The sequence below is a fragment of the Penaeus japonicus genome, unplaced genomic scaffold (assembly GCF_977035675.1).
Source record: "Penaeus japonicus unplaced genomic scaffold, GWHDUDI00000001_assembly GWHDUDI00000032, whole genome shotgun sequence".
NCBI lineage: Eukaryota > Metazoa > Arthropoda > Malacostraca > Decapoda > Penaeidae > Penaeus > Penaeus japonicus.
The window spans coordinates 9,830,645-9,853,144 of NW_028234434.1; the positions used below are offsets into that span (position 1 = coordinate 9,830,645).

At 37.0% G+C, this 22,500-nt stretch overlaps 3 protein-coding genes across 6 annotated transcripts in view; 2 read left to right on the forward strand and 1 right to left on the reverse strand.

Moving 5' to 3' along the window:
• Positions 1–4,399, forward strand: part of LOC122249174 (secretion-regulating guanine nucleotide exchange factor) — a 14,148-nt gene extending 9,749 nt beyond the window's left edge. Inside the window, exon 6 of the mRNA XM_086556195.1 lies at positions 2,416–4,399. Coding sequence (XP_086412321.1) covers positions 2,416–2,706 — 291 coding nt within the window. The 3' untranslated portion in view covers positions 2,707–4,399. The remainder of the gene's footprint in view (positions 1–2,415) is intronic.
• LOC122264353 (uncharacterized) overlaps positions 1–22,500 on the forward strand; it is a 362,270-nt gene that overhangs the window by 86,662 nt on the left and 253,108 nt on the right. The window lies entirely within an intron of this gene.
• Positions 16,512–22,500, reverse strand: part of LOC122249172 (uncharacterized) — a 15,568-nt gene continuing 9,579 nt past the window's right edge. For all 4 annotated transcript variants that reach the window (XM_043009826.2, XM_043009825.2, XM_086556319.1 and 1 more), the window contains 4 exons: positions 20,371–21,570; positions 18,349–18,432; positions 17,711–18,093; positions 16,512–17,278 (listed from right to left, as the gene is read on the reverse strand). In XM_043009826.2, the coding sequence (XP_042865760.2) occupies positions 16,978–17,278; positions 17,711–18,093; positions 18,349–18,432; positions 20,371–21,429 (1,827 nt within the window). In that variant the 5' untranslated portion in view covers positions 21,430–21,570 and the 3' untranslated portion in view covers positions 16,512–16,977. The remainder of the gene's footprint in view (positions 17,279–17,710; positions 18,094–18,348; positions 18,433–20,370; positions 21,571–22,500) is intronic.

Sequence of the window (22,500 nt, forward strand, 5' to 3'; positions counted from 1 at the left end):
AGCATGTGAGTGAGTGAGTGAGTGAGTGAGTGAGTGAGTGAGTGAGTGAGTGAGTGAGGGAGGGAGGGAGGGAGGGAGGGAGGAAGGGAGGGAGTGAGTGAGAAAGAGTGTGAGCATGTGAGTGAGTGAGTGAGTGAGTGAGTGAGTGAGTGAGTGAGTGAGTGAGTGAGTGAGTGAGTGAGTGAGTGAGTGAGTGAGTGAGTGAAAGTGAGTGAGTGTGTAGTGAGTGAGTAATGAGTGAGTGAGTGAGTGAGAGTGAGTGAGATTGAGTGAAAGTGAGTGAGTGAAGTGAGAGTGTGAGTGAAGTGAGTGAGTGAGTGAGTGGGAGGGTGAGTGAGTGAGAAGAGTGAGATGTGAGTGAGTGAGGTGAGTGAGTGTGAGTGAGTGATGTGTGAGTGAGTGTGAGTGAGTGAGTGAGTGATGGAGTGAGCAAGTGAGTGAGGAGTGAGTGTGGGAGAGGAAGAGGAAGAGTGAAGAGTGAGGGTGAGTGAGTGAGTGAGTGAGTGAGTGAGTGAGTGAGTGAGAATGAGAGTGAGTGAGTGAGTGAGTGAGTGAGTGAGTGAGGAAGAGTGAGGAGAGGAGGGTGAAGAGTGTGAGAAGAGTGAGTGAGTGAGTGAGTGAGGAGAAGTGAATTGAGTGGGAATGAGAGAAGAGTGTGAATTGTGAGTGAGTGAGTGAGAGTGATGAGTGAGTGAGTGAAGAGTGAGTGAGTTGAGTGATGAGTGAGTGAGTGAGTGAGTGAGTGAGGAATGGGTGAGTGAGTGAGTGAGAGTGAAGTGAGTGAGTGAGAGTGAGTGAGTGAGTGAGTGAGTGAGAGAGGGAGAGTGTGAGTGAGTGAGAGAGTGTGAGTGAGTGAGTGAGTGTGAGTGAGTGAGTGAGTGAGTGTGAGTGAGTGAGTGTGAGTGAGTGAGTGAGTGAGAGTGAGAGAGTGAGAGGGAGTGAGAGTGTGAGTGAGTGAGAGAGAGTGAGAGAGAGAGAGAGTGAGTGAGTGTGTGAGTGAGTGAGAGAGTGAGTGAGTGAGTGAGTGAGTGATGAGAGAGTGAGTGAATGAGAGTGTGAGATTGAGTGAGTGAGTGAGTGAGAGTGTGAGAGGGGAGATTGTGAGAGAAGAGAGAGAGGGAGAGAGAGTGAGTGAGAGAGTGAGTGAGAGAGAGAGTGGAGAGTGAGTGTGAGGAGAGTGAAATGTGAGAGTGGAGTGAGAGTGAGTGAGGTAGTGAAAGTGTGAGTGGGGAAGAGAGTGAGGAGTGATGTGGGAGTGTGGGTGAGTGAGTGATTTGTGAGAGATGTGAGTGAGTGAGAGTGTGAGAGTGTGGAGAGGAAATGAGGTGAGAAGTTGATGTGGGTTGAGTTGAGTGCGTGAGTCGTGTGTCATAAACCACAAGAGAGAGGAGGGTACAAACGAGCAAGTGTTGCAAGATGAAATAGAGAGTGAGAGAGTGAGAGAGAGAGAGTGTGAGAGTGAGAGAGAGAGAGAGAGTGTGAGAGAGAGAGAGTGTGAGAGTGTGAGAGAGAGAGAGAGTGTGAGTGTGAGTGAGAGTGAGAGTGAGAGTGTGAGTGAGAGAGAGAGTGTGAGAGTGTGAGAGAGAGAGAGAGTGTGAGAGAGAGAGAGAGTGTGAGAGTGTGAGAGTGTGAGAGTGTGAGAGTGAGTGGGAGTGTGAGGGAGTGAGAGTGAGAGGGGAGAGAGAGAGAGAGAGTGAGTGAGAGAGAGTGAGAGGGAGAGAGAGAGAGACAGTGAGAGTGAGAGTGAGAGAGAGAGAGAGAGTGAGAGAGAGAGAGAGTGAGAGTGAGTGAGAGAGAGTGAGAGAGTGAGAGTGAGTGAGAGTGAGAGTGAGAGAGAGAGAGGGAGAGTGAGAGAAGAGAGAGAGAGAGAGAGAGAGAGAGAGAGAGAGAGAGAGAGAGAGAGAGAGAGAGAGAGAGAGAGAGAGAGAGTGAGAGAGAGTGAGAGTGAGAGAGCAAGATGGCAAGAAGGAGAGAGAAAAAGAGCTAGAGGAATGGAAAAGATTTGATATTTATTAAGAAGCAAAAATATTAACTGGAAATGGTGACTCATTTTATGGAAATCCTAAAAAGGGCCCAATTACAATTGTGAGTTTTCATTGCAGTAGGCAGCGTAATGAAGTAATTTTGTTTAGCTGATTTTTATTTTTATTAATTGTAAGAGAATTTTTATTTCTTTTGACATAATAAAAATTCTCAGTTATGTGAGTTAACTTTTTTTTTTTGAGAATATTGGTCTATATGTAGCAGAATCAGCTAAGATAGTTTATGATGTGGAAAATAGCTTTCAGAATATGGGAACTTGGATAGTTCAGTAAATGATCTAATTGGTCTATCTGTCCAATGCACCAGAAGAGTAGTTAGCTGTGAATAATTTAAGAGTATGAAACATATTCTGAATTATGACTTTACTGTAATTTGAAACATATTTCTAAATGCACCTCACCCTTTGGCAGATATATTCCAAGCTGCTTAAGGTTCAAGAAGCGTGTCAAAGGAGTAGCCTGTGGTTCGGAACACAACCTAGCTATGATCGATGGACCTGGGGAAGGTGTGTCCCTCTTTACTTGGGGCTGGAACGAACATGGAAACTGCGGGGACGGGACAACAACTAATGCCCTACGCCCTGCAAAGATTCAGGTGCCTGGGAATCTGCAGGTCATTGGGGCTGGGTCAGGACACTCTTTTGCCCTTGTTAAACTTTTTTGACATTGCTGAATGTAAGAAAGATAGATGCTTGTATTTTTAAAAATGTTTGTAGGCAAGATTACTTTATATCAACCATAAAAGTTGAGCCTAGTAGAAGCAGATGAAATATATGAAGAAGTCTTAGTAAGAAAAATAAAGTGCTTCTACATACTGAAAACCCACTGTTTATAATATCTTCTCTGTGTGATGAAATCTATTTAGTTTGAACATTTTGGCTCCTCTGTGCCGTTTTTTATGATTAAGGACCGAGTGTGCAAAATCCCAGTGCAAAAGTGAATCTTTCCTTGAAGAGAAAGAAAAAAAAAAGATGGAAAGGACAGAGAAGAGTAATATATACCAATATTGAAACAGATTTAAGGAAATCCTGAGAAGTAAAGAATTTATTTGGAACATCAATATTGTAAGAGATTTAGTAGATTGTAAGGGATATATTGCAGCTTTACTGTTAACTAAATGAGGCAGGCTCCAAATAGCAAATAAGGTTTATGTTGCTTTATAACATGTATTTAATTAGTGAGTGAAAAATACAAGACTGCTTTATGCCTTTTATAAAACCCGTAAGACTGTACCCCTGAAATGAATGACAATCAACAACTTACCCATCATCAGTCAAACTATCAATTTGCATTATTTTTCAAATAGAAACATCAATAGTGCTGCTATTTAAAACTTAGTTCCAGTAATGTAGTTATGGAGATTTAAAAAACTTTACAGTGAAATATACGCACCAAAGTTTTCAAAGCCTTGTCAGCCATGAGTCTTTCCATATGATGTAGAGAAACAGTAAGTAATGTACAGTAACATGATTTGGTTGAAGACACTTTTATTGTTGTTATAGTCATCCTTAATTTTTTAAAAAGGAAGTGTCTCTCACATAAATTTTCAAAGGGACACTTGTTGTTATTGAGCAGCTTCTTGTCACAGGGAAGAATAAGAGATGATCCAGTACTTTTGAATTTTAGTTGGCTTATGCAGTATGCATTGCTGTTTTTATATATACATATTCTAGTATCCCCAAAAGTGCTTTATGAATGAAGTAAATATTTTGTATTTTCGAATATTTGGGAATACTGATTGAAATTCTTGTTACTTTCTTTTTAGTTCTTGAAGCTCACACATATTTGGATGGGAAAAAAAGGGTTGAAGAGCCAAATGATATTTATTACATTTTCTGAAGAATTTATTTTAAAAGTTTGGGGGTTATATATCTTGCTGCCAAGGGACTTCTAAGTGAATGCTAAAAAACTTTTGTATTTGATCTGGTGATGAAGTGTTCACTGTGAATGGTCCTGGCACTAGTTCCAATGAATTTTGATAAATGAACAACTTCAAATCAGTTGTCTCTCTCTCTCTTTAATTATGATAATAAAGTTATTTATTGTAGACAATCAAAAGCTGTTGGTTTCAGACCATGTAAAATCTACACATATGAATCAGGTTGTTTACTCAGACTATCAGAAGAGTAAAGGAAAAATGTAAAATGTTGTAGTTTGAGATAGTAGTGCTGTTAATTACTGATGCATGTACTCAGGTTTTAATGACTCATTGTCATGCTTAAGAGGAACATTTTCAACAGATACGTTATGTGTACTGTTAATAGGACCAATATTTTTGAAGTTTAGTTGTAAACATGAGCCTTTTGGCAGAGCAGGTAATTATTCATTTATGCAGTGATTCATTCTGATTCTTAATTTTTAAAAAAATAGAAGACTGTATTCTTTTTTACTTGTTCTTACCCCAAAATTTGGGTAAGTGGAGGTACTTCGTTGTGGGTTTAGAATTTTTGTGAAATGGCTTTTGCAGATATATGGTAGCAAGGAAGGAAAAGTTCTGGAACTCAAACTGACATCCATGACTCTTTTTTTGCAATCTTTTGTATGGGAGTTACACTTACGAAAGGGAATTTCCAAGCAAAACAGCTTTTGAATATTATTGTGTGATGCATGATAAAGTATCATAAGCATGTGTGTTGAAGAGCTATAGGTGTTGCTTGTGTATTATTTTTGGACTATAATTTGGATAATTAATTTTGAATCTCATTCTGAGTATCATTGTTTCATTGAAGGCCAAATGACTTGAATGACCATAGAGATTAAGTTCCATCTTGCATTGCTTGCATTGTTTTGATTATGTTTTCTAGCATTTCTTCAAAGTTTTTCAGGTATGTGAAGGAATGTGCAGGCAGCTTGGAAAAAACAGTATTTCTGTATGTAGCATTTCTTTTATGAAATGCAAAGATTGCCTGTAAACAAGTTTATTTTCCAAGTATTTTAGGAAGTAATATCTACTCTTGCTCAGGTCTAAATTTTTCTCATTGCAGGTTTGGCATCCATGGCAATACCAGATTATTATAAAGAATAGAATTATAGTTTGACTTAATTTAAAATGCATTTCATGTGAGTTAACATCTGTTAATGAAATGCTATAATTTATCTGGGAAACTATGTCAGAATTGTGATGTGTTCTGCCAGTATGGGATTGCATACTAATATGCTTAATTTTTACTGTGATAGAGACATGTGCAGGAGGCTAAAAGCAAGAAAAGATGAATATCGCCTGATTTATTATGAAAGTTATTTGGGCTTTTAGTCAAAGCAGTTTTGAGATTTCTTTTATAGGACAAAATTTACGTCTTTTTTTTTAATGGGATTTTTTCTAGGTTGTTTTTGTATGTTAGTAGTATTGCAGGTTATGATGTCAGTAGGACAATATATACAGGATTTGATGGCCTTATAATAATTAATATTGAGGAAGTGAACAACTTGATATCTGTGGTGCTCTCACAGATTTTATAGATATGCCAGAAATTATAGATGCATCTATTATTAAAGAGACTGTGAATTTAGTTTGAATACCTTGTTCACATCCCATTTTGCGAAGCAGAGAAAACATGCAAGAGCAAATGGCAGTAATCAGTTAAAAGGTCAGTATAGATTTATAGTTTCTTGAGTAGGGTGCTCAATTTTTTTTGTTTTGTTTTGTTTTTGTTCTAATTAAATATTATAATCAAATTAAAGGAGAATTTAAAATGTGTATACTGTATAGACTAGAAATTTGCAAGCCGAGTGTATAGGTAAAAGAATAAGATGCTTTTTGTATTGCTTCGCACAGTGCCATTATGTGAGAGTTCTGAGAGGTTTATATAGTACCAGTGTATTTAGCCAAGAATGCTGCTTGTATATACATTTTCATTGGTGCATTTTTTTTACCATTTTGCATGTTTTCATAGTATTAAAGGAAAAGTTTGCTTGGCAAAATAGTTGTGTTTGTAAAGGATAAAGGTTCAGTATATACTATTTTAGCATAATACACTCAAAACACTACAGAAAAGTTGTTTCTGGATTGTTTAGTGTCGTTATTACAGTGTTTGGAGAAGTTTTTAGAATATTTACTTTTGAAATTAATAATCCAGTGTTTTGCTTTAGGGTATGTTGCAGTTTTAGCTTGAAAGTGAACATTAAAAGAGCATTGATACTGAGTCTTCTTGCATTTGCAAAGTGTAAAGCAATCAGTGATTGTATGTTTTTTGGCAACACTGATGCTTTCTGGTGGCTTTTTCTGGTCAGCTCATCCTGGTTGTCAAGGTCTATGGCATACCCTGGAAGGAGATGTACTTCCAGTGCCATGCTTGAGGAACCTTCATCTGTCAGGTTGTCAAAGTTAAAGGACTGTTTGAAGTTTGTGGATTTGCTCTTGAGATAATTTTGGGAAACTGATTTTTTCAATTTTTGGTTTTAGTTGTAAAAGCTGAAATGGAAAACAAGGTCTTTTTCTTGTTACTTATCAAGTGATATACAGTCACATTGTTATATGGATCCGTTATAAGAGAATTTTAGAGCAGTCTTTTTGTTTAGATAATGGCATACTATTTCAACTGCAAGATGCCAAATCATGTTTTACAGTCTTATGGCAAGTATATTTGTAGGCCAGTGGAATTCCTAACTTTCCGGAGGTTGTAAAAACTACCCAGAGCTGGTGATAGGTTCGGGACCATTGTATCAAATTTCCTTTTTTTTTTTTTTTTTTTACGACATCGCAATGAGTCTTCAGTGTAAGAAGGAATTCAATTTCAATTTGGATTGATCTTACAGTAATTTGGATTTTGTTGGTGAAAATGATTTCTTCCTAGAGTTAATGTTATAATTACATTTATTTTTTAGTCTTTTGTTTTGATTATTATTATTATTATTATTATTATTATTATTATTATTATTATTATTATTATTATTATTATTATTATTATTATTATTGCCTTTTTTTTTCATCATCATCATCAGTATAATGTTTAATGTTATCATTATTATCATCATCATCATCATCATCATCATCATCATCATCATCATCATCATCATCATCATCATCATCATCATCATCATCATCATCATCATCATCATCATCATCATCATCATCATCATCATCATCATCATCATCATCACCATCACCATCACCATCATCATCATCACTATCACCATCATCAACAATTATTGTTTTTATTTGAATACTCAAAGTCATTATCAATATTATACCTTTTTTTTATTCTTTTTATCTTCATCAGGTGAACAGCCAATCAGTTATAGTGATTATTGTGATTATCATTGAACTTATTTCACTCTTTTCCATGTTTGATTATTATTGAATTAGCAATGTTTGTATTAATGGCAAGCTACAAGTGAGTGTTATTGATATCAATAGCAGCTTTAATGTGTTAAAATATTAACACTAGTATGAAGTATTGCTATCAACATATCCTTTTTTTTTTATCCTGATAGTTATGTATATGGGTCTCTTACTATGCTACATGAAAAGAATGTAGAGTCAACTTCTTGATGGCCAATTTATCTGCTGTTGGTTAAGGAATCATACAACCCTTTTTAAGTTTCCTGTTAGATTATGCTCATACCTGTAAAGCATTCTTCAGCCTTCAAACGACTGCCATTTTCTGTAGTCAGTCACTGTTTTTGCAGTCATTTGTTGCTGTGTATTTTTCAAATTTGCCTCTTTTGTGTCTAATTTTACCATACTGTATCTTACGGGACTGTAGATTAGTATTGTACCTGACCTTGTTTTTCCTTACCTTGCTTTGTCTTACTTTTCCCTGCCTTGTCTTGCTGTACCTTACTTTGGCTTAGCATGCTTTACCTCACCTACTGTACCTCATCTACTGTTCTTTAGCGTTCCTTACCTCTTTTATTTACCTTAGTTTGTGGCTTAATCATCATAATATGAATATGGTTGGTTGGTTCTATCATCCTTGCCTCTACATATAGACATTTTTGTGTGGTTTCTGTTTTGTTTTGAATTTTCTTAATTTTACAAGTGGAAAAGCTGATGAGAATTGATTTAAAGGACAGGATTCCCATCAATAAACTGAAAAATCTGTCTTTGGTTTCCACTGGAATTAGCACATTTTCAGCTATGCTTTTGGGAATGAACTGACTGAGAGATAAAAAGAGTACCTACTGTTTGTAATTTTATATGTGTATATCTGAACTTGCTCGTTGGCAGCTGATTCTTGGAAGCAGTTGCACTATCTTGTAGAATGAGGAGGACTGTATTTCTGAAAATTCTTGAGTATATTTGGTGATTTCTGTGTAGCTCAGTGTTGGAGATATAATTTTTGATACTATATACATTTTTTTTGGGCCCATTTTTACAGAATATTAAAGAATTTGACAAATTTCTTGAATAGCTGGAACCTCATTGCTACTTTTTTTTTTTCATCTTTGCTCATCATATTTCAATTTTTTGGGCATCCAATATTTTGTGTTTATCCTCCATCTATTGAAAGGCTACACAATTTCCTAATATCACATTTTATGGCTAGTCTTCTGTGTAACACCAGCTTCTTAGAAGTGGTGCAGTGTTTAATCAAGGAAGTGATTTTGCCATGTCACCTGTAGCTCTACTGCAGCTAACAGCAACTTTGAAAAGGTAGAATACAATGGTTTTGGAAAGAATTGAGAAGACTTGTCATCAAAAGGTAAAAGAAATACCCTAAGATTGTTGGGTTTTAGGCATGTTGAGAGAAAAGTACATGAAAGAAGGGGTTATTATTTAGCTGGTGATGACTATGATCATGTTAATGATGTTAATAATAGTATTGATTGTGGGAATTATCTTGATTCAGTTTATAATGACTTGAAGAAATTACAATATTGATAATGATAATCAGAAAAATGAATTATTTATGGTGATGATAGAAATTAGAGTAGTGCTGATGATGCCAATAAATACAAGTGATTACTGGTATATTACACTAAAAATAATGGTGACTGAATTTGTATTCATAATAATGATAATAGTAACAGTGCTCATAATACTAATTATAATGATATACTAATTGTAATACAACAGCATTTTCATGTTTTTATTGTTACAATAGTGATAGTAATGATGATGAAATTATAATTATAATTATCATGATTATTATTTTTTTGTTGGTATTCTTGCTGCTATTATTATTATTGGGATATTTACTATGGATATTATTATTATCATTTTTGTGTATTATCATCAGTATCATTATTGTTATTGTTGTTAACAGTATATTTGGAATCTTAAGTAAATGATATAAAGATTGCCATTATCACTGACGTTAATTTACTTTCACGTTATTATGGCTATGAGTTTGCCCATGACTATTATTGTTATTATGATTTAATGTTTGTGTTATTATGCTCATTATGATTATAATTGCCAGTGGATTATATCTTTAGTGAGATACAATTCAAGTTACAAAAACAGTGATAGGGATCACTAAATATGACTGACAGTTATAGTATATAAAGATATGATTCATACAAGGATAATATAATTATATGAAACAATGTAAGAAAATTATCATTAATGTGTTTTTCATTAGTTTATCAATAATAATCTTTATCTTTATAGGTATCAGCATTGATCATAAGTATCATTGTTATTTTTATTTGTTTTCATTATTTTTATATTATCTTTACACAGTTTTGTAACATGGTAAACTATATACTATTAAAAAAAATTGTTGATCAGTGTGGGACTTTACTGGTTTGTAATTCTCATTAAAGTGCGTGTATGCTCTCTTTGAAATGAATAGGTGCTGAAGTTTGTTTTATTTTTGTAATACAATGCCTAGTCCAATGTGTTTTTTATTCATATACCTCTCGAAAACAGACAACACGTTTGGTGGCTTCTGCCAGACTTTCTTCACTTTATTGCTAATAGCTCTGAAACTTAAGTATCAGTCATTCTACATTTGTATTACTGTAGTATATTCCAAAGATTTCTGTGGCTCACTTTAATGCTCTTGAGGCATTAGTGCGTGATGGATGCTTGTTTACTTTGCCTAGAATTGTGTTTTTGAATTAACTCTATTGTGTCAGGAACATACACTGTCTAGTTTCCAATATGATTTTGTTATATTTCTTTTTTTTACACATAGATGGCCTCACAAGCAGTCAATTGCAAAGCCTAGCTGACCTCATCCCATTCCTTGAATTTTGTGGGTAAATTTTGTATTTTTACCATCATCATTGTTTTGACATGATTATTACTTTAAAAAACTATTATTTTGTATCAAGTTATTGATTACAATTAGTTTCATATTAAGATCAACATCAATAATATATATATATAATTTTTCTTTCTTTCTTTCTTTCTTCCTACATGAAAATTCAAGACATTCGGTTAATAGATGAAGTAATTGGTAATTGAATCCTTGGTGACAAAACAGTTGTGGAGCTATCTGAGTAAATTAAAACATAAATAAGCTTAATCAAAACCATAGTGGTCAGTGCATGTAATATATATGGTGTTAATGTCAATGAAAGAGGATGTATCGTCCACGTCAGTGCAACCCAGCTGACTCAGAAGCATGACGCAATCTTGAAGCCACGTTGTTATGGGTTGGACTCTGATTACTGCTGTCAGGATTCAGGGTATGTGACCGCACATAATTTCTAGTCATGAGATGCACTGACCTGTCAGATTTATGCTTTTTTTTTTTTTTTTTTTTATTCACTTTATCGGTTTCACCCTCTTAAGGAATAAAAAGAGATGCAGGTTGGTGAATATCAGATAATATACATAATATAGGTAATCCTTATTACGATAATTGCTTTATTGCTACGAAAGATGTCAGTTGTACTGATAGTCTAAATGCTTGGTCATTTTATTTAAGAAAATATACATTGTGCAGTTACTTACGACAGTTATCAATAATGGTATAACTACACACCGATAAAAACCCTTCACCATTTATAAGCACTCGTAATGCCTCGCTGGACAGGAGCTTTAACAACAAATACACAATCAACTCCTTCCACAGAATTTCCAATTCATGATAAGGGCGAGATTCTTATTAATGTACAAGTAAAAGTAGCCTATATACAAATTTTATATCGCCGTTTAATATACGACCTTCCTTCCTCTTACAACTAAGCGTTTAAAATCGACTTACATATATACTACGCTACGGCAATACAATATTAAAATAAATATTGATTAAGAAAGATATAGAATTAATCATTACCTTTATGTGTAAGTACAATCTATCTCCCAAGAACTCCAGGGAAGAACGAAATATTCAAGAACTGGTGAGCAACAGATCGAAGGCACTGCAAGGTAAGGACGGGGCATCGATCTCCACACACTGGTAATTCCCCAACAGGAAAACGAGTCACAAATAATTTATAAATATTATAAGGTAAACACCTATCAGAATTACCCAGAAAAAGTGTATCCTCGAGGGAGAAGACATTACATACAATTCTGTGATACAACATTAAACAAAATAACTTAGACGAAACAAACATTTAAAGGAATTTAAAAGTATAAGGATTTTTCTTTCAACAGGAGCAGATTGGACCAAGCAACACGGATGGTGTTTCGAATAGCCCTAAAACAAAGCAATACTAAAATGAATAATATAAGAAACAAGAGACACCTTCCAGCTAATATAACCAAGGCCAGTCAGTGTCTGAAGTGAAGCTCGGCACAACCAATGGTCGGGTCTATAACTAAAGTGAATTAAGTGTTTATTTGCCTAAAAGGAATAAATCGTGCAGATTGAAAAAAAAAAGATGTGGAGAAGGGATGGATGGGGAAGGATAATGATTTTATAAAATTTAATTTATAAATTTTAAAAAAAAAAAATTTTTTTTTTAAAAAAATTATTTTTTAAAAATTTTTTTTTTTTTAAAAAATATAAAAAATTAAAAAAAAAAAAAATTTTAAAAAAAATTTTTTAAAAAAAAAAAAAAAAAATTTTTTTTTTAAAGAAAATTTTAAAATTTAATAAAAAAAAAAAAAATTTTTTAAAAAAAAAAAAAAATTAAAAAAAAAATTTTTTTAAAAAAATTTTAAAAAAATTTTATTTTTTAAAAAAAAAATTTAAAATAAAAAAAAAAATTTTAAAAATAAATTTTTTAAAAAAAATTAAAAAAAAAAAATTTTTTAAAAATTTTTAAAAAAAAAAAAAAAAATTTTCCCAAAAAAATTTTTTTTTAAAAACCCCAAAATTATTTTTAAAAAAAAAAATTTTTTAAAATTTTTTTTTTTAAACCCTTTTTTTTTAAATTTTTAAAATTTTTAAAAAAATTTTTTTTAAAAAAAAAAAATTTTTAAAAAACCCAAAAAAAAATTTTTTTTTTAAAAATTTTTTATTTTAAAAAAAAACATTAAACACACACACACACACAAAAAAAAAAAAAAAAAAAAAAAAAAACAAAAACACACACACCCCACAAACAAAAAAAAAAAAAAAAAAAAATTTTTTGGGGAATTTTTTCCCCCCTTTTTTTTAAAATTAATGCGGTGAAGTCACGTCATAGTGGATATTTAAGCACACACTGACCGCGCCTACATCAACGCGCCCAGGGATATCCAGCGCCATTCACCCACATCCGGCCTCCGTCCTCGGCTGATAGCGCGCGTCTCCCTTGCACACACATCCAACGGATTTCAAGCTCCACCGAGAAACATCTTAATTGCGAGCGCCATTCGGAGCGACAGACTTAATTTTCAAGTAAACTGTAAATTTACTTAAACATGGTATTGAATTAAGCAGCCACGGGCCGCCGTCTGGATTACCACCGGGCACTGATTCCTCGTCCGTGGCTTCTGATGCTTCCTCAAGAACAACGATGGAGTCAAAGAGGGGAAATAAGAGGTGTGTGTGGTGGGCGCTGGCGCTGGCGCTGGGGGGGGGGGGGGGGGTGGGCTGGGGGGGGGGATTGGCTACGGGGGGGGGAAGGGGGGGGGGCCTGGGGGGGGGGGGGGGGGGGGTAAGGGGGGGGGGGGCTAACGGGGAGGGGGGGGGGGGGGGCAGCTGGGGGCTGGGGGCTTGGCTGGCTGGGGGGGCTGTCGGGGGGGGGGGCTAAGGGGGCCTACAGGGGGGGGGGGGGGCTCTGGGGGGGGGCGCTTCTCTAGTGGGGGGCTGGGGGGGGGGGGGGCTGCTAGGGGAGGGGGGGGGGGGGCTGTCTGTGCTAGGGCTTTAGGGGGGGGGCTCTCTCTAGCTAACATCCACTGTTTTTTTTCTGTAGAATAAAACTCGGCTGGAGTTGCGGAAGGACAAATTTCCACTCAGTTCTGTGAGATTTATGAAGGATAGCTTCACCTGAACCATATAACTTCCCTACCAGGGTGGAAAAGATATCCTTTCGTCGGCTTATGGGAACCACGGAATCGCTAAACACATGGTTATCTTGTTAAGCTTTCCCTGGTGGTCACCTCATTAAGTTTTAGTGGTGATGATCAGATGTTTCAGCTTTAGATAGCTGAAAGAAATGACTGTACCTTCTAAGCCGAGTGAAGTATTACAAAAATCTCTCTGAACTGAACTGAACCAAACCTGAGGAAGACTGCGACCGGTGAAATTAGATGAAGGGGGAAATATTTGAAATCAGGATATTAGAACATAAAGCGAATAAAGTTTAAAGAAAAAGACAACGGAATAATAAACGCAAACAAACATTAAAAAGTTTTAAAAGAAAAAGAAGAAGAAAAAATGAAGAAGAGGAAATGCGATTATGACGGCGGGTCGGAAGCCAAAAACGTAGTCAATAGACCAGTCCTCGCCAAACAAGGTTCAGAGGAAGCACAACAGCTTCCTCAAGAAGGTTGGGTGGTAACAGCTATCCAACTTTATAGCATGGTCTCAATATAGTGTTTTATTCTGGATGACCTGAAATTTCCTGATGGTGTGAGCAGAGAGAGTCCGTGAAAAGGTGTGCTAAAGAAGAGGCGTGGGGAGATGAAGCTTCATGTGGGGATGTTTATATAAGAATCTTTAAGCTGTACAGTTTGTCTGGCTAGTGCGGCTTTTGAATGAATGAAGCAATGAAAATAGAGGTAACATCAAACCGAGGGTTGTATATGATTATGTCACTTGGAGAGGTGTTTGTGGTCCGTCGGAGCTGTTTAACTAACTGGGGTCTTTGCGAATGTTGAGAAAAAAACTATTCTTTTCGTCGGGTTCATTTTGAAACATCACTCGTGCTCTCACCTCGAGACAACATTGAATTCGTCAATACATCAGACAAAGCTAGAGAGTGTGTGTACAATCGTCGGCGTAGAGTGTTGTTAGTGAGTCGCAATGTTGAATTGAGAATGCCGCCTCCCGTATGCATGAAGATAGTGATTGATACTTTCTTTAAAACTTTGTATTTACGTCTGTGGTTATCCAAGAAGAGAAGTGAAGCTTTTGAATAACAGGGGGGAAATTAAATTTACTGTTTATTTTGTATTTTAAGGCAGCACGTCAAAGGCTCGATTCACATTCTGTCGTCATTTTTACATTAGTTCGGTTTTGGTGATAAGTGCGTTAAGTGCGTCGTTTGTCGAGCGATGGAAGTAAAAAAAAAACGAATTATTTTCTGGAGAGAATGGCATACGCAGCAGAAAGTTTATTATCTTTAGAAATTCTCATATAGGCTAATAGGGCGGTAGTTTTTAAGGTCAGGCAGGTCTTTTGTGGCTTAGGTACGACGGTCACGGGAGCAGTTTTGAAACGAATGTTAAATTCACTGAAGAAAGTGAGGCGTGCTAAAGGTTTATAAAAAAGGTAATGTGATCAGGATGTCAGGTTGTTAAGTTGTGAGGAACCTGGAATTAACTGAGGAGTCCTCATTATGGCTGATTTTACCTCCTCATGAAAGATGGGTGCCCGGAGTTCGCATGTGTTGACCAGTATCAAGCCTATCCATGAGAATAATTGGTCCTAGGGCTGTTTCTACCCTCTAAGTTGATGTCGAATGATTATTGTCATTTACGAAAAAGAGGGTTGTGTCTGTCCCTAAGGGGGGTACGAAATAGGGAAGTTACTACTGTCAAGTCATTATATTTTCTAACAAAATTCCCATTCGAATCCGAGTTAATTTTACTGATTTGACTACTTGGTTCAGTGATTTATAATGAAATGATTGGAAGATTTTATATTGCGACCTAGGCTTGTGGTTGATATAAAGATGGAATTCCATTGTTCATCTACTTGTTCTGATTGACTATAAAGTTTCAAATGTTGAACTCTGATTTGAATGGCTATTAGTCTGTTTGTACGGAAATAACATTTTATCGAGGTTCGTTAAGGGTGTCCGGTAAGTGGTCCGAGTCGACGTTCGGTTGGGTTTTAGAGTGCGTGGGTGGCGAAGCTCTCCTCAGCGCCTCTGGGTGTTCCTGTTTCCGTAGACGAAAAGGCCGGCCCATATCTCTTTACATGTAACAGGTGTAAAGGTTCAGTCTTTTGGTGTTCAAGTTCTACCTCTTGTGTCTGTGTGTAGAAGATGCAGCGAAACTGCGTTGGTATTTGTAGGGGAATGACTGGGGGATTAATGTAATTACCAGAGCTGGATGGGGTGGGAACGACTGAGAATGATCAAAGTATCCTTATTTCTGTAGAGTTTGTGCTTGTTGCATATGTAGGGGTGTTTTATTCCGTTTTGATAAACTGTAGTTCTGATTTATCTCTTTTGATTGTTAGCATTTTTCTCTGAGTACGTCATTTCGTGTAGAGTAGGACCCGTCAATGACAAGTTGGAACCAGGGCATTGATCACAATTCAGATGCTTCTGTGCTTCCTTTGGTGTATCAGACCTTGCTGATCCTAATCTCTTTTGGCTTGCTAATATCAACACTTTTTGGCTGACACCTCCTGGGGAATGTTATCACACTCCATCGTTTTTCTTTTGCCAGAATGTGCATTTCTTTTTTTCTTTGGACATTGTGAGATAAGAAGGATGTTCCTGTTTAGCAACCACTACTCTTATCTTATGGATTTTCATGTAGTGATTCACAGCAACCTCAGTGGTGGTAAAGATCGTCTGGAGATGGACTCTCCAGTAGTTAGTCTGATGTCATAGCTCATACGGTTAAATCATAACGTGACGAAAAAACGAAGGGGCAAGGAATCAAGTCTAACAGGTACCAATTGTATGACAGGATGAGGTAATGACGGCAGTGCTATAAAAAACGGGAAGGCACATCGGAAACCCGGCGGTCTTTGCAGGTTAGGGCTGAACAGGAATGACTCATATGTAACCCTTATGAGTTCGTCCGACCTCCTGGCAGAGGGTCAGGCATGTCAAGGCGTCGGCAGGGTGTCAAAAGTCGCTGTAGAAGGACCAGAGCAACACGATCACGCAACCTTACATCCTAAAGGTTCAGTAGGCCCTTTTTATGGTTTTCGGGGCGATGGTTTATGTTCTTTGTAGTGACGTCACAGGATGCAGTTCTGAGATAAACTACAAAAGTAAAAAAAAATATAACAGTAATAAATCAAACACGTAATTCCATGAATAAAATAAGAAAAAGGATGAATTAAACACTTTAAATAAAAAATAGTAAAATACATCAACATACATAGATACCCATGAGATGAGAAAAATAATATTAAAACGCGATATGATCAGTGTCACAATGTGTAATGAAAAGGACATTATACATTAAAATATTTGGAAAATAAAACCGTAAAACACAGTAGCTATAAAGATGAATATAAAAGAATATCCGGATAATATCTCTGAACAGAAGGAAAAGAATAACACCTAATTATAATTACACATATGAATGCATATCATTAAAACGCTAAAACTAGAATAACAAGTAAATCGACAAATAAAATAATCGAAAATATACTGAATAAAATCTAAAAACGGGATACTTAATAACAACAATAGAGATAAAAAAATATCTCTCAGGGCAGATCGCGAGTCCGGACACCCATCTGGACTCACAGCGTCCTATCTCGCCCTGATAAGCCAAGGAGTTTGACGTTCAACTCCCGCAATATCAAAGCCACTACTTTTGCAATATGGGAATGAGATCAGGAGAGTGCAGCTGGTTGAGGCTTGTCGTCAGGAAATACTCCATTTTTTTCCCAACTTTGGATGGATAGGTCAAGCTTCCTTGGGCCAGAAGTCCCGCCCACATCCCGAAGGTGCCCACTGACGTCACAACATGGGCTGTACTTGCCAGGAGTCCAAGATCCTCCTCGAAGGTTCCCATGGGTGACACGACGACGTCTCGGTGCGTCTTCTGCAGGTGAGCGCGACACCAAGCGCGGTCGTCGCTGGAGACTACGAAGGCCACGAGACCGAACCTTGGGGGAGGGGGTGTAATGATCAGCTTTGGGCATGTCGAGGGAATGTTAGTCTGGGTGAATAAAGCTCATGCGGAAAGTTTATGGTGGAGGGTATTGTTAGTATGTGATGTGAGTATTGTTGATGGAAAATAAGATAATAAAGCCTGATAAGTAATCAAACTCTATTCCAAGAATAATATCGTAAGTAATTTAAAAGGTATTTCGGCATAATGGCGCATTTCACACTTCGAATATTCTACTGTACGAACAAGAAAGGCAAAGTTTTGAAAATTACACGTTCTTCAGTCTACAGAGCTGCTCTTTAGAATACATCGAGATGTGTTAATGCAGTTAGCCCACCAAAATACGCTGTTTCTTTTCCTATTTCCTTACAGAACAATCAAACACAAGTAATGGAGTTAAATAAAATCTAACAGAAGATAAACTCACTTCTTCCTGTAGTATTCAAAAGCGTTATTATAATACTTGAGTCCTGGAGGAGCCCCGCCGCCGGTCTTTCTGGCGATGTACTTGATGTAGTCTGTCCGCCGAACGTGGACACCGACTACTACGGGGTTCACTTCGCCTCCATTTTGGTTCGTCGAATTTCCTTGCCGTTGCCGCCACACCTGGAGGACTTTGTTCATCCTCTGCTGATTCTTCTGGCGGATGGAGTCGGAAAAGGCGAATTCCTTCTTCCACGTGGCTCTGTATTTCCAGAGTCTCCCCATATCGCACGGGTATCCCACGATGGCGGCCGAAGTGTTCAAGCTTCCTTCTGCCCGCAGCTTCGCGTCCAGTTTGTCCCAGCTGAAGGTTTTAGGCTTAGTAGCCTGGAACGCAGTTTGAAAGAAGGATCAAGTTAGTGGAAGTAGAAGGCTGTGATTTTGGAGAATGCGAAACACGTGTCAACAAGACAAATGTACGTCAAAAAGTAAAAAGCTTTTGATACTAATGGTTAAAATTGCTGAAAGGATGATATAACGATATCAAGAAAAAAATATAACACATGCTATATCCTTTATAATTTCAAATCAACATCATCAGTAAGAAAGGAGGCTTAACAACAAATTTGGGGAAAGTCTTACATTGCATTCATTAGGCTTCACCTTAATGGAAATATTTGGAAACGGTCTATGTAGCTTAATGTACATAGGTGGCATCAAGTATACCTGCAAATAGACGTTTTAGTGGTCAGAACAAAACTGCAGCCCCTTTGTTTAACCCCCTCAGGAAAATATGTTTAATGCGACATACGTATATCCAGCAAGCGTAGACTGCAATAGTAAGTAAAGCGGTTCTCAGTTAACAGAAACGAATATTTCCACAAACATGGGATGAATTATCCTTGTACATTGATAGAAAATTGGATTCAGAAATAAAAAAAAACAATGGGCTATCTCCTATTTGGGGAAAAAATCCGTTATCTCCTATCTGAGTGAGCTATGCGTATCTTATATGTCTATGCACTATCCAAGATCTATCGTACTACCTATGTACTTTGACAGCGGGTGAAAATCAGGACAAAGGTCCATTAATACATTCACATTACAAACGTAAAAAAAAAAGAATTACACCCGTAAAGGCTATGATTCATTAGTAAACAAAGATGGATCTCTGTAGTCCTTGTGCACATTAATTCCATGACCAAATTCTCAAGTCGCAAATCTCTGTTAGTCCCCATTGTTTGTTAATCGGCCATTCACTTGGAAGACAATAAAATCCGAACAATTAATTTATATATACGTACAATTATATATACATATATATATATATATATATATATATATATATATATATATATATATATATATATATATATATAACACACACACACACACACAACACACACACACACACACACACACACACTGTAGAATATATATATATACATATATATATATATTTTTTATCCTTTTATATAATATATATATATATATATATATAGTGCAGTTATATATATATATATATATATAATATATATATATATATATATATATTATATATTGTTATATGTATAAAATGTGCGGCGTGTGTACACACACACAACTCACACACACAACATATATACTCTATATATATGCATTTTACGTTTATACTACGTATATTTATTTATATATTTATATATATATACGTATATATATATATTTATTATATATATATATATATTTATATTGTATTTATATAAATATATATATAATATATATGTATATATCTACATACATTTATATATATATCCTATATATATAATCTTAATATAGAGTATATATATATATGATATATATTTATATATAATATATTTATATATATATACCACACACACACACGCACCACAACAACCACACACACACACACACACCACACACACACATATATTATATATATTTATATATCTATATATATATATATATATATATATATATATATATATATATGTACATATAATGTATACAACATATAATACACACAACTATATACATTCACACACACACACCACACACACCACACATAACCATCAATATCATATGATATATTTTTATATATTTCACTATAAGTTTATTTATTAACATATATATTTTTAATATCCTGATAGTATTAATATTATCTAGATCATATATATAATATATCTAATATATATATAATATATTATATATTATATATATTATAGGATATTATATATATATATATATAGTGTATCTGAAAGATATATGCGTCAATAATTATTGTGAACAAAGTGAGGATAAGTTTCCTCTTCAGGACTAACTTCCTTGAAATTTGGGAAGCTAACTCCACTAAATGGTTAATGGTCTTTTTTTTTCTTCTTCTTCTTCTCCATTTCTTTCGCTCTTAGTCTGTCTGTCTGCCTATCTCTCCCTCTCTCTTTCTCTCTCTCTCTCTCTCTCTCTCTCTCTCTCCCTCTTTCTCTCTCTCTCTCTCTCTCTCTATCTATATCTCTCTTTTTCACTCCCTCATTCACTCACCCACTCCCTCATTCACTCACTCACTCTCTCCCTTTCTCTCTTATTTCTATCTCTAGGAAATACGGAGGAAATCTCTATAGATAATGATAGCTGTGTAATGCAACACTGGTCCGCAGGAGCGCCACCTACCTGAGCGCCATATTCAATCTGCATCATCATCAGATGCGCATATTCACAGATCTGGTTCCCGAGACGCCCGGCCATGAAAAGCGTCACCCAAGGCCTTTCGCATGCTTTATTTTTTACAGTCTGCGAGGCGTTGGAGATGGGCGGGGCTGTTGTGGGTGGGACACGGGCTTTCGGAGAGGGAAGTGCGACCTTCTGGACAGAGGAATTAGACGAGGAGGCATTGACGTGCGTGTCGTGTCTCTGAGCCACGCTGGGGTCGGGAGTCTCACTTGGGATTCCGTTACGGCGGCTCTCAAGGGCGATCGAGGTAGAGGCGCTGGGTAGAAGACGTCGGGCTGGAGAGGCGCTGGTCCGAGGCGGGGAGAGAGTGGAAAGGAGGGGCTTTTGGCGGGAGGGAGACTTTGGGGGCTCCCTTGTGGGGGCGTCTGGGATGAGGGTGCTTGCCTCGTCGCCACCCGGGCTTGGGATGAGGGCGCGGGGCTCTGTTCTTGAAGTGTTGGAAGCAGAGGCTCGATCTTGGGTTCCGGGAGAGGGTGTCTGGTTGGCGGAAACATGGGTTTCATCTGCATGGGCTTCGGTTGCATGAATGGGTTGGGAACTGGTGGGTGAGCGGATGATTGGCTGAGTCTGATCGGAAACTGCCGGATGAAGAGAGGTGAGGAGGGGGCGCTCGGCATACTCGGCCGTTGCCTGTTCAAGTACGGGTGCGACATTTCTACGGTCAGTCTGAAAACTGGTTTTCGTGGACGTGTCGGTTGGCGAAAGAACTATATCTTCTTCCACTTTAAGGAGCGGTAGCCTTTCTACTGATAATTGGCTGTTTCGAGTTACACTACTGATTTTTAAGATGTCACTAAAAGCACTAATCAGAATTTCAGACGCCGATTCGTTTTTTGGTTGGAGCTCGTTTACCGTTTGCTTTGCTAATTCTAAATTGGGTCTTAACTTTAGCAACCGGTTGGGAGAGTCTTGCAAATGCATCTGCAAGAAATAGAGAACGGTTAGGCCTACGCAAGTATATAAGATAGGTTTCCGACCGCAAGTTGCTTTCGTCTCCATTACGAAAGATACGGTCTCACGGAGTTAATGTTCCGCTTGCGAAACTGGTCCCGGGCTTTAAGCTTACTCGTGTCATCACAGATACTGTGATTTCTTACTCTGTCGAAACGTCGGAGGTTTTGGATGCTGTAGATCCTTTTCCTGAAACGAAAAAGAAATATATTGTGACCGCACTCGAAAAGAATATATGATTTTTGGTGATTCTTTGTTCACATGTATCTTCACTGTTTTTTTCTATATCTAGCATGAATAACAACCATTTAGGAAATTAAGTAGAGGTAACCACCTAGAATATGAAAAAGAACAAATAATGACATGCATTCAGTTACGGTGATAGCAAAAATTGGCCCGTACACCGTACTCAGAGAAACAGTTTCAAACAGTTTTCAAACAAGAAGGAATAATTGTTATTTTAACGGGTTTGAAGTACGAAAAAGAGTATTATACAATTGGACTAAAGAGGAAAAGGTGTCATGATTATGCTTTACTATTATCAATCGTAACCCTCTTCGCCGTCACCTTTGCATTGTCGCATCCTGACTCGCATTGTTTTCACATTGTCCAGACGCCTTTTGCGAAATATTATTTTAACGATAGTCACGTCCTTCGTTCATTTGGGGGATGGTTGACGATGGCGAGTGAACAAAAATTTTAAGTATTACGAAATCGTCATTGTTCTTCGCACTTTACGACAATCGTATCGGTAGTAGTAGAATGGTTTGAATGGCCATGGCCAAAGAGTTTGCGCATCCATGGCCCCTGCCACCCCCCACCCCATGGGAGCCACATGAAGGTTAGAATGGCATGGCAAAGAGTGGCATGGAAGGTAGGAAATGACATGGCTCTACAGAGTGGCTGGAAGGTTAGAATGACATGGCAAAGCAGTTGGCTGAGGTAGAATGGCATGGCAAAGAGTGGCATGGAAGGTAGAATGACATGGCAAAGAGTGGCATGGAAGGTAGAATGGCATGGCAAAGAGTGGCATGGAAGGTAGAATGGCATGGCAAAGAGTGGCATGGAAGGTAGAATGACATGGCAAAGAGTGGCATGGAAGGTAGAATGGCATGGCAA